Source organism: Thalassophryne amazonica, chromosome 1, assembly GCF_902500255.1.
Source record: "Thalassophryne amazonica chromosome 1, fThaAma1.1, whole genome shotgun sequence".
NCBI lineage: Eukaryota > Metazoa > Chordata > Actinopteri > Batrachoidiformes > Batrachoididae > Thalassophryne > Thalassophryne amazonica.
This window is the reverse complement of record NC_047103.1, coordinates 104979486-104992186: the sequence shown is the minus strand read 5'-3', so window position 1 is coordinate 104992186 and position 12701 is coordinate 104979486. Positions and strand designations below refer to the sequence as shown.

Here is a 12701-nt window from a genome sequence, read left to right as displayed (position 1 = left end):
GTTTTGAATAAATATAACCTGAGAAATAGTTTGTTTGCTCGGTTGTATTAAAGTGATAGTCTGTGTCCTAAACAGGCGTTGTAAACTTAAATAGTTGTGAAAGTTAAGGTGAGAATTTTTTTTTTAACATATTTTTTACATTTATTGTCATTTTATTAGTTGGGAAAGAGACCAGCTGTGAGGAATCCGGCTGAAGCCTAGGGAGAAGGCAGGTCCCTGGTTGCCGGTGAGAAGCAGGTCCCTGATGAGAGATGACATTATAAAGGAGGGAAACATCTTAATATCACGTCTCGACTGTTTATTTTTCATACAATATGGATAGCTTCCCGAAACAGAAAGGTATATTAATCCTTTTTAATGGTGTGTATTCCGACAACCGATCCTCACCTATGGTCATGAGATTTGGCTCATGACTGAAAGAACGAGATCGCGAGTACAAGCGGCCGAGATGAGTTTCCTCCGCAGGGTGGCTGGGCGCTCCCTCAGAGATAGGGTGAAGAGCTTGGTCACTCGGGAGGAGCTCGGAGTCGAGCCGCTGCTCCTCAACGTCGAAAGGAGTCAGTTGAGGTGGCTCAGGCATCTTTTCCGGATGGAGAGGTGTTCCGGGCACGTCCCATTGGGAGGCGGCCCCAGGGAAGACCCAGGACATGCTGGAGGGACTACATCTCTCGGCTGGCTTAGGAACGCCTTGGGGTCCCCCAGAGGAGCTGGGGGAGGTGTGTGTGGATCGGGAGGTCTGGGCGGCTTTGCTTGAGCTGCTGCCCCCGCGACCCGACTCCGGATAAAGCGAAGAAAATGGATGGATAGATGGATATTACGACGACTCAAGGTGTGAGGAAGAATTCCACCATTAAGTGGTACACCTCTGTTGGTTCTGTGGGACATATGCAGGAATAGGATGAAGTGGCTAAAGGGTGAAAACTACTTTTAGGAGAGTGTTTATCTGAAAGACAATTAAAATGAATACCGGGACTGTGAAAGCCTGGGATGTGTGCATGAACGATTTAATCCTTTGTGTAGAAGGTTCACATTCAAGTCCCGTATTTGGACACTGTGTCACTGTCAAGTAAGATTTTGCCGTGTGTAATAATTTATTGTGTGTACCATAAAAATGAGTAAGAAAATGATGGAGGATTGTAAGGAAAGCCCAGAAGGGACCTAAGTCATATGTTACTGGAGGTGTGAAATGTTAAAACCCCCGCTCTGTGAATGAAACAAGAAGCCACAAATGTTATTTTATTTGTATTGAATGAAGCGCTTATTAATTCTGTTGAGCTCTGGTGGGGAAAAAAATGTTAAATGTTATGTTAAATGTTTGCCTGAATGGACCGTTGAGTTCGCACTTGCAAATTGTTTTGTTCTTAATGTGTATGTTTGTATGCTTAACATGTATGTTTTGAAAAAGTGGACCACGATGATAAGACGATTATTCGGAAAGCACACTGTGCTAAGAATTAGCGTAGCAGCTTTCTGAAACATTAGCTGCTGGTTTAATTCAAGTATAATTTAGCTGTGAACATCTGTCTTTCCTGAGTTGAACATGCGACTCAGTGATTTATAGCGTAATAAAATGCGGGGCTTTTACCATGAAAGCCAGTAAGGTCACGTTAAATTAGCATTTGCAGCTAACACGCCAATTAACTTTGAAACAAAAGAAGCAAATAAAATTAATTGGCGCAAAATCACAAACGAACAAATAAATACCAGCTGACAAACAAGTTTGCTTGCCAATTTTTCAAGTTTCCACATGCTAAAGACTTAAATTTTAGCAATGCCATATGGGCTGTTAACTTAGCCTAGCCTCTGCTAACACTCGCTCAAAGCCGCGGGACATCACATACTTAAAAGTTCCTGTTGAGGTGCATTGTAAGCTGCAATGATGAACATGCAGAGAAATTCTGGCTCTTGAAAGATCAAAGAACCATGAACTTCACAAACATCTGATCGACACAATCTTTTGCCTGACAGTAACTGGCCAGCAGATGGCATTCACGAGCAAAGAAGTGTTGTCACTAAAATGAGAATTTGAAAATTCTGGCATGAAACACTTCAGACAGGTGGATGATCATGACCAAAAAGTTTCCCGGTACTAGCTGGACCATGGAAAGAGATGGTGATAGATTTTACTGATATGGGAGTTGACCAGAGAGTAAAAGGCCATTGATATATTTCGGTCTGTGTGGACACCTTTTCAAGATGGGTTCAAGCCATACTTACTGAGACGGAGCAGGCAAAGGAAGTGGTGGACTGGTTGTCCAGGGATTTGAACCCTCGATATGGTGTGCCAGCTAAGATACGATCCGATGAGGTCATCCATTACCAGTGAAATATTGGTGGAGGTAGAGAGGATTTTTTAGTGTGGGATCGAGCATCAGTTTGGAGCAGTATACCATGCAGCATCACAGGGGTTGGTTGCAAGGGCTAATAGATCCCTGAAAGAGGCCTTGGCTAAGGTTTGTGTGGAAAGGAACCTTACTTGTTTGGAGGCTTTGCCAATGGTGCTGTTTTGGGATTTCATTGTTCCCTAACAATAGCATGGGTATTAGCCAACATGAAAATTTAATGGGTAGAGTGATACCTATTTCCTTATCCTCCTCAGCTGAGGAGGTATTAATGGAGGATGTGAAGGGGCATTTGAAGTGTTTGAAGAACACTAGTGTCTCTCAACAGGTAATGGCGATCCTGATGAAGGACAAGGAGGTGGAGACCTCCATACCTATAGAAGTCGGAGAGTGGGTCCTTAGATAGGTTGGTAAACATCACTGGAAGGACCCACGGTCGTCGGGACCGTAGCAAGTGGCTGAGGTCTCTAAGGGGCATTTGAAGTGTTTGAAGAACACTAGTGTCTCTCAACAGGTAATGGCGATCCTGATGAAGGACAAGGAGGTGGAGACCTCCATACCTATAGAAGTCGGAGAGTGGGTCCTTAGATAGGTTGGTAAACATCACTGGAAGGACCCACGGTCGTCGGGACCGTAGCAAGTGGCTGAGGTCTCTAGCCACACGATTAAAGTGTGACTAGATGGGGGAGAGTTGAGTAATTCCATACATAAAACTCACTGTTGTAAGACAGATCCTCCCACAGAGAGGAACACAAGAGGTATTACGGAACACTATGTTGATTGTACTTATGAGCAGGACCTGCCTAACTCTTCTATTTAAGCGGTAATGAGATTAAAACCAAAAAGGAAACACACATATAAATACAAACTCCTGATCAAGAATACATCCTTCTTGTTAAATAGGTGGAGGTCCCCCAGTGCGATAGTGGTTCTGTTTAGGCCCTTACCTGAGTTGGAGAAGGTGGGATATCTTCTTTTAGTGGGGAAAGCAGATTGGTTACTGCTGGTAGTGGGAACATCCTTGGACAAGTGATCAATACCAACATAAAAAAAAATCATCCCACGAGATTTCGGTATTAATGTATAACCACAGATGCCACTTTCCTCTTTGAAGTATTGGATTGTGGAAAATGGGGCATCCAATATCAGGCATATGATGTCTATATGTGCCATTTCCCAACAGATCAACCAGAGAATCGACAAGGGTGACCCAGATGGAGTTATATATGTTTGAATACTGGTCCTAATGGATGGAGATCTGGAACAATGGAGGACTGCTGGGAAACTTTCAAACAGAATAAACAATTGACCCCAATTAATTACAACCCCTAACAACCAGATAAATACAACCCCCCGCCCCTTTCCATTATGGACCTAAAGGAGTACCCCTGGAAGAGAATTAATGGAAATCAATGGGAATTTTCATAAATTTTTAGGAGTAGATATATTAAGCAAAGATCCGATGACTCATTTCACACTGAAAATAAATACCAACCAAGACAATTAGGAGGGAACCCCATAGTGTATACTCTGTTTTCTTATGCGATGATAGAAGTGGGTAATCCCACAGAGGATTTGGTGTCAAATAGGGAAACGGGCTTTGGTTCATAGAATCTATGGATGGACTGGACTTGCAACAGCGCACATAGAGTGGCCAGGGATGTGTGTGTAGTTGGTGCAGGACCCCGTCCAGTATTTCAAACAGTTCCTGCTATAGTATATAATGCCACGACCACTAAAAATTATTCATATTGCCTGTTTTTGTTACATATGACAGAGAATCCATATAGAAATTGCATATAGAAATTACTTGGATAAAATATTCCCTTTGGCTTTGCGCGATGATGCCCCCCCCCCCCAATTTTGTACTCGTCTTTAATAACTACACCTGCATACAATGCACGAATGTCACGGGAGAAAAAGTGGGGCAAATAAAATTGGAATGGTGTGCATGAATTATTAATGGTACAGAAAGGGCATTCTCCTCTGAGGGGGAAGAGCGTTGAGGAATATTCTCCCAGAAAACTGGAACGGACGATGTGCCCTTGTTTCCCTTATAGAGCCCTTGCATTCACGTGACCTGGCCACTCCCCATCGCCACGTTGCCAGTCATGCACAGTGCTTCCAGAACTATTTACACGAGAAACAACATATGCACTGCAATGTGTTGGCCAAGCTTTCAGATAAACTCATGTCTGAACCTGATAATGGAGTAAGCGAACATACCAGACATCTTTCTGACACTAAATTACAGTGGTCCATCCATCCATCCATCGATCCATTTTCTTCCGCTTTATCCGGAGTCGGGTCGCGGGGGCAGCAGCTCAAGCAAAGCCGCCCAGACTCCCGATCCACACACACGTCCCCCAGCTTCTCCGGGGGAACCCCAAGACGTTCCCAAGCCAGTCGAGAGACGTAGTCCCTCCAGCATGTCCTGGGTCTTCCCCAGGGCCTCCTCTCGATGGAACGTGCCCGGAACACCTCTCCAGCGAGGCATCCAGGGGGCATCTGGAAAAGATGCCTGAGCCACCTCAACTGGCTCCTTTCAACGTGGAGGAGCAGCGGCTCGACGTGGAGGAGCAGCGGCTCGACTCCGAGCTCCTCCAGAGTGACCGAGCTCCTCACCCTATCTCTAAGGGAGCGCCCAGCCACCCTGCGGAAGAAACTCATCTCGGCCGCTTGTACTCGCGATCTCGTTCTTTCAGTCATGAGCCAAATCTCATGACCATAGGTGAGGATCGGAATGTAGATCGATCAGTAAATCGAGAACTTTGCCCCCCTACTCAGCTCTCTCTTCACCACGACGGTCCAATACAGCAACCGCATCACTGCAGATGCTGCACCGATCCGTCGATCTCATGCTCCATCCGTCCCTCACTCGTGAACAAGACCCCGAGATACTTAAACTCCTCCACTTCAGGCAAGGACACTACACCGACCTGAAGAGGGCAAAGCACCTTTTTCCAATCGAGAACCATGGCCTCGGATTTGGAGGTGCTGATTTTCATCCCGGACACTTCACACTCGGCTGCAAACCGCCCCAGTGCACGCTGAAGGTCCTGATTTGAGGAAGCCAACAGAACCACATCGTCCGAAACAGCAGAGACGAGATTCTGTGGGTCCCAAACCAGACCCCCTCTACACCCTGGGTGTGCCTAGAAATTCTGTCCATAAAGATAATGAACAGAATCAGTGACAAAGGGCAGCCCTGGCAGAGGCCAACGTGCACTGGAAACAGGTTTGACTTACTATCGGCAATGCGAACCAAGCTCCTGCTGCAGTCGTACAGGGACCAGATAGCCCTTAGCAAAGGACCCCAGGCCCGTACTCCCGGAGCACCCCCCACAGGGTGCCCCGAGGGACACGGTCAAACGCCTTCTCCAGATCCACAAAGCACATGTGGACTGGTTGGGCGAACTCCCATGAACCCTCGAGAACCCGATGGAGCGTGTAGAGCTGGTCCAGTGTGCCGCGACCAGGACGAAAACCACACTGTTCCTCCTGAATCCGAGGTTCGAATATCGGTCAAATTCTCCTCTCCAGTACTCTGGAATAGACCTTACCGGGCAGGCTGAGGAGTATGATCCCCCTGTAGTTGGAACACACCCTCCGGTTCCCCTTCTTAAACAGAGGGACCACCACCCGGTCTGCCAATCCAGAGGCACTGTCCGCGACCACCATGCGATGTTGCAGAGCCGTGTCAGCCAAGACAGTCCCACAAGATCCAGAGACTTAAGGTACTCAGGAGGGATTTCATCCACCCCAGGAGCCTTTCCACTGAGGAGCATTCTAACCACCTCAGTGACTTCAGCCTGGGTAATGGATGAGTCTGCCTGTGAGTCCCCAATCTCTGCCTCCTCTTCGGAAGACGTGATGATGGGATTGAGGAGATCCTCAAAGTATTCCTTCCAGCGCCCGACAACATCCCCAGTCAGGGTCAACAGCTCCCCACACGCACCGTAGACAGTGCTGGTGGATAGCTGCTTCCGCCTCCTGAGGCGTCGGACGGTTTGCCAGAATTTCTTCAAGGCCAACCGATAGTCCTCCTCCATGGCCTCCCCAAACTCCTCCCAGACCCCAGTTTTTGCCTCTACGACCGCACGGGCTGCGGAACGCTTGGCCTGTCAGTACCCGGCAGCTCCCTCCAGGGTCCCACCTACCAAGAAAGAGAAGTAGGACTCCTTCAGCTTGATGGCATCCCTTACTTCCAGCGTCCACCACTGGATTTGGGGATTGCTGCCGCGACAGGCACCAGAGACCTTGTGACCACAGCTACAAGCGGCTGCATCGACAATGGAGGTGGAGAACATGGTCCACTCGGACTCCATGTCTCCAACTTCCCCCGGGATCTGAGAGAAGCTCTCCTGGAGGTGGGAGTTGAAGACTCCCACCTCACTGACAGAGGGTTCCGCCAGTCGTTCGAAGCAGACCCTCACGATACGCTTGGGTCTGCCAGGTCTGACCGGCTTCCTCCCCTCCCAGCAGATCAAACTCACCACCAGGTGGTGATCGGTCGACAGCTCAGCCTCTCTCTTCACTCGAGTGTCCGAGACACGTGGCCGAAGGTCAGATGATACGACTACAAAGTCGATCATCGACCTCCGGCTCAGGGTGTCCTGGTGCCATGTGCACTTATGGACACCCTTGTGCTCGAACATGGTGTTTGTGATGGACAAACTGTGACTAGCACAGAAGTCCAACAACTGAACACCACTCGGGTTCAGATCGGGAGGCCCTGCTTCCCGATCATCCCCCTCCAGGTCTCACTGTCGCTGCCCACGTGGGCGTTGAAATCCCCCAGAAGAACAATGGAGTCCCCAGTCAGAGCACTATCTACTACCCCTCCCAGGGACTCCAAGAAGGTCGGGTACTCTGCACTGCCTGCTCGGCCCGTAGGTCGAGACAACAGTGAGAGACCTGTCCCCGACCCGAAGGCGTAGGGACGCGACCCTCTTGTTCACCGGAGTAAACTCCAACACATGGCGACTGAGCAGGGGAGCACTAAGCATTGCGACCCAGCTCTCCGCCTCTCCCCGTGGGCAACGCCAGAAAAGTGGAGCGTCCAGCCCCTCTCCTGGAGTTGGGTACCAGAACCCAAGCTGTGCATGGAGGTGAGCCCGACTATCTCTAGTCGGTATCTCTCAACCTCCCGCACTAGCTCATGCTCCTTCCTCCCAGCGAGGTGACATTCCACATCCCAACAGCCAGGGGCTGTGAGCGCGGACAGGGCCACCCGCCCTCGACCGCCACCCAATCCTCTCTGCACCTGACCACCATGGCCCCCTCTGCAGGTGGTGAACCCACAGGAGGGTGGGCCCATGTCGCTCTTTCAGGCTGAGCCCGGGCGGGCCCCATGGGCTAAGGTCCGACCACCAGGCGCTCACGCGCGAGCCCCAACCCCAGGCCTGGCTCCAGGATGGGTCCCTCATATATTAATAATAATTGCAACAACAATAATAGTAATAATAACTCATCATAACTAATACAATCTAAAATGCAATTTTAGAGAAAGAGACAAAAATAACCTGATGAAACAAAAAACAGAAAATATAAAACCAACTAACAATAAACATAAATAAATACATATATAAATAAGTGTTTCCTGTGAACACCTAGTGACTCTTACACCTCCACTTCATCCCTGTTTTATTTTAAGTTTAATGACAATTTGTTTTGGTCACACCATATTTTAAATTTGTTAATTTCTTCAGTGATTTCCTCCAGAACTATCTGCCAAGCTAGAAAACTGCTGCATCCTAGTAAGAGCAGAATACTAATGGAATGAATTTGAATAAAGAAAGTTGGGTTTTTTTCTCACCTAAATGGATGCTGCACTCACTGCAGTTTATTGTCTGGAATAGTCCCAGATTGCATTTCAGAGCTTCTAGAATTCAAACATTTTCGTGTGGTTGGTGTTGGGGGTAATTTTGGGTTACAGATTTTTTTTGTTTTTTACCACTTTTATCCATAAATATGTCAATCGTGAGTCACTTTTGTGTGGATTAAAGTCACTAACTGGGACTCCTGTCTTGTTGGGAGAAAGAATTGAGAATCGTCCTCCGTTCTGTTCACACAGCTCCAAACGCTGCGCGGCTCTCTGCCGAGTCAAGTTAGAATGATAGAGTCCAGTCGGAATTAATAAATTCAAAGCAAAACGCCGTTTAAATCAAATGGCACCTCTTTCCAAATGTTGTAATACAAACAAACTGCAACCGATCTAAACATTTTTTCCTTCCAAAACGATACATCCTGTGCTGACGTGTAGCAGCCGACTGAGCTCAGCTCAGATGTACGGAGAGACATTCATGCCAAAATGTCTGAAAGGAAATGCTTTTGACAAAATCTACAGATTTTATTTATTTTATTTATGTCCAGAGATCAAGGATCTAGTGACTAATTTAAAATGTGCTGACATAGAAAACCTGTAAAGCCTACTTTTAGTACACAGAAAATTCACAGGAGGTATCGATAAGGGAATCGATAATGGCATCGATAGATAACATCTTATCAATACCCATCCCTAGTCTGAGAATCCTTCAGGTGCCTACTGGCAAACTCAAGGCGGGCTGTTGTGTGCTTTTTCCTAAGAAGTGGGCTTTGTCTGACAATCTACCATACAAGCCTCATTGGTGGATTGCTGCAGAGATGGTTGTCCCTTCTGGAAGATTCTCCTCTGTCCACAAAGGAATGCTGGAGCTCTGACAGAGTGACCATCAGATTCTTGGTCACCTCCCTGACTAAGGCCCTTCTCCGCCGATCGCTCAATTTAGACGGGTGGGCAGCTATAGGAAGAGTCCAGGTGGATCCAAACGTCTTACATTTATGGATGATGGAGACCACTGTGCTCACTGGGACCTTCAAAGCAGCAGAAATGTTTCTGTACCCCCCCCCCCCCCCCCCAGATTTGCGCCTGAAGACAATCCTGTCTTGGAGGTCTACAGACAATTCCTTTGACTTCATGCTTGGTTTGTGCCCTGACATGCACGGTCAACTGTGGGACCTCATATGTAGACAGGTGTGTCCCTTTCCAAATCATATCCAACCAACTGCATTTACCCCAGGTGCACTCCAATTAACATATAGATATATCTCAAAGATGATTGGTGGAAACAGGAGGTGCCTCAGCTCAATTTCAACAATTTTGGAATATGCCTGTAACATAAAATGTGGAAAAAGTGAAGAGCTGTGAACACTTTCTAGATGCACCGTAGTGTGTCCCAGGGCTCCTCATGCAAATCCTGAAAAATTGTTTATACAAAGCTACTTGCTACTCTGGAGATCTTTTCAAAATAAAATATGCAAAGTAACATTGTATACAATCATTTGTGGTAGCCTCTTCAATGCTTCACATACCTAAAAGTTTCTGAAGCACCTAAGAGCACTTAAATAGCATTTGAAAAATAATTCTATCCAACTTAAAACTGAGGCACTTGCAATTTAAAAAATATAATGAAACCAATGTTAAACTAGGTACATCTAGAGGCAATTAATCACTCAGGTCAAGATGTAGTCCAGCAGAAAATATAATAAAACAAACAGGAGACATCAAGATCATTAACACATTAATTTATGTCTGGATTGAAATTAGGAAAAGGTTGGGTAAGAACACATTCCACAGAACCACATCCTAAGCACTGCTCCTGTTATAACATAGTAGGAGTAATAAAACTTTGATGTACCTGGGATCTTACCGAGCAGGGAGTTGGAGTCTTTGCTGAAGGCTGCTGCCGCAGAAGAATCAAGACTGGGTTGGCCATCACCTGCTGGGAGCTCAGGTCGTGTGCAGTCACGACTTTTATCATTGTTATATTTAACATTTAAGTTGACCAGCTTAGAAAAGTCAATACGCAACGTGCAACATGAGTTGTAGATGTTCTGACCATCCAGTGCCTGGCAAATAAATAAATACATTAAACAAAACAAACAAATAAAAAAAAGATGCAGCACATTCAAACACAGACATCAAGAGTGTGATGAACATGCAAAACACAAAACACAGCCTCTCACCAGTTTTGCTTGTTGTGCATTGACTGAATCACTGAACTGCAGAAGAGCCTGGAACTGATTGTTCTTGGTGAAGGTGATTATCTTCATGACTGTGCCAAACTTGGAGAAAATCTTTTGACAGAAAGATAAACATTTTTAAGGAGAGTGGGGCAGAAAATATAAAAGTAAAAACACTGTGCATTCTTATGGGGGGAAAACATCACAATAAACTTGGTTAGGATCTGTAATTAATATTTATTAGCTGATATTTACACAACAGTATATGGAAGTTGAGAGGCTTCAGAGTTTAGTCCAGAAGGATAATTCAAGAGATTTCCAAAACATTTCAAGACTGAAACTTTCACAACACAAAACGGCATTTCAAAGATAAAAGAAGAATTAAAAATCACATAAGAAATCATTGTTGAAGGATCTAATTAAGACTATTTCTCTGAAGTGTTATGTCCCTAGTTTCACTCAGGTACCTGCTGCAGTACATCCAGTGTCACAGGGTAGAACATGTCGTCAATAATAATGCGCAGCACAGGACTGGAAACTGCAGTGAGAACCTCCTGCACCTCTATGCCGGCTGAGCCACCAGACTGGACTGCTGACACCACCTGAAGAACCGCTTGGGTCCGCTAGAGCACAAACAAGATGTCAATTTCTGTTTTTAACAATGAAACCTGAAAGACAATGGCACAACCCATTTTAACCAATGAAGAAATATGCTAAGACAGCAAATCAGAGTTGCATCAATACAGCAAGTCAGGAGACAGCAAAAATTACTTTTACAAAGAACTGAATATTTTTAACAATATTGTTAGAACATTAAACGTGTCCCAGATGTTGCAATCAGAACAACAATGCAATATTTAAAAACAAACAATGGTGCTGTCTGCTATAATCCTGTGTGTTGGATTTATGTATATATGGATATGTCAGTTATCACACATTCTTTTATTATACATTCTTCTAGTCTATATTCCTTATATTATACATTCTTTTATTAATACTTTAGTAATGAAAATAAACTCATTGTATCTGTTAGAAGTCTGTTGCTGACTTCTTGATGACCTCTTGATAAAGTATGTTACAAATGAATGATTACATGAGTTGTTTTTATCCTTGCAGTTAGAGAGAAAAAGGAACTTATGTGATGTCGCAAAGCGAGGTCAGAAGAGTTGATGTCCAAAACAACTTATCAAACCATTAAAAATATAATAAAATATAAAATAAATAATAAGGAATGAAAATGTTTGTATATGATCATATGAATTGCTTTTGTGCAAAAGAGTTGTAAAGATTGAATATGATTCCAAAAGAAAGTATGCTGTATTGCAAATTGTGTTACTAGCTGTGTTGCCAAATGATGTTTCTACTGCACGCATGTGGTTTCAACCACAGGAAAGAACAAAAGGTTAACCGACATGTGCTGACTGAAGATAACACCTGAAGAACGGAGCCCAGGAGAGAAGTCCTGACCGCACCTTCCCCAAACCAGTAGCCTGAGGTCGCAGAAACCAGAAGTCGCAAATCTTGCTCAACTGTAGTTGCAAGACCTGTTTATGATTGCTCAACTGCTTATGCCACGTATGCTGACAACCGCACCTGTATGACGTCCTAATAAAAAGAGCGAGAGTGCAGCCAGAGTTTAGTGCAGTTTGGAGATTGTTAGAATAGTTTGTCTCTGTGCTGCACTCCTCGCGAGCATTTACAATTGAATTCTACTCTCTGACTCTTATTTGACTGTTGTGTCTTTCTCTGTTACAGTTTTATGATGTTTAGGTGGTTTTAAACCTAACATTACTTTGGTCCTTCGAGCCGGAGGTCAACATACCTGAAGGGTTCCAGCGGACGAGACTGACACCAGGAAAATCCTTGGCCAAGGTACCGAGACCCTTTGACGGGACTGGCTCGGTCCGCCGGCTGGGATCCGGAAGGTTGAAGACTAATCCGTGAGGGGAAGACAGCGGTTGAGTGAGTAGAATTTTAATTGAAAAACAAACTATAAGTATGTGTGGTGACAGGTAGTCACATAAACGGACAGGACAGTGAATAGTGACAGGAAGTCATGTTAAAACCCTGAGAATTCTAGACAATGTCAGGTAATGTTAAACGCAGTTAAACCCCGTAAGGATGAACAGAATCCTCTAGTATCGAACTAGTTAAACTCTGTATTAGGAGGCACGGGCTCCTCTGGCGTCTAAATTAATACCGGTGAAAAAGTGTGACAGTGTAATAAAGGTGACTGAATGAGAGTGACGGGTCATTAGATCCTCCTCTATATAAAATTACGGGAAAGTAAAGAGCGACCACTGGTCAGAGGCAGAGGCAAGGATTTCCCGCTTCCTTCGGGGAGGAGAAAGGGAA

The 12701-nt window shown here is 45.3% G+C and overlaps 1 protein-coding gene across 1 annotated transcript in view; it reads right to left on the bottom strand.

Annotated features, from left to right (window-relative positions):
- LOC117510748 (polypyrimidine tract-binding protein 2-like) overlaps positions 1–12701 on the bottom strand; it is a 92898-nt gene that overhangs the window by 55178 nt on the left and 25019 nt on the right. Inside the window, 3 exon segments of the mRNA XM_034170623.1 lie at positions 10022–10232; positions 10350–10460; positions 10814–10969. Coding sequence (XP_034026514.1) covers positions 10022–10232; positions 10350–10460; positions 10814–10969 — 478 coding nt within the window.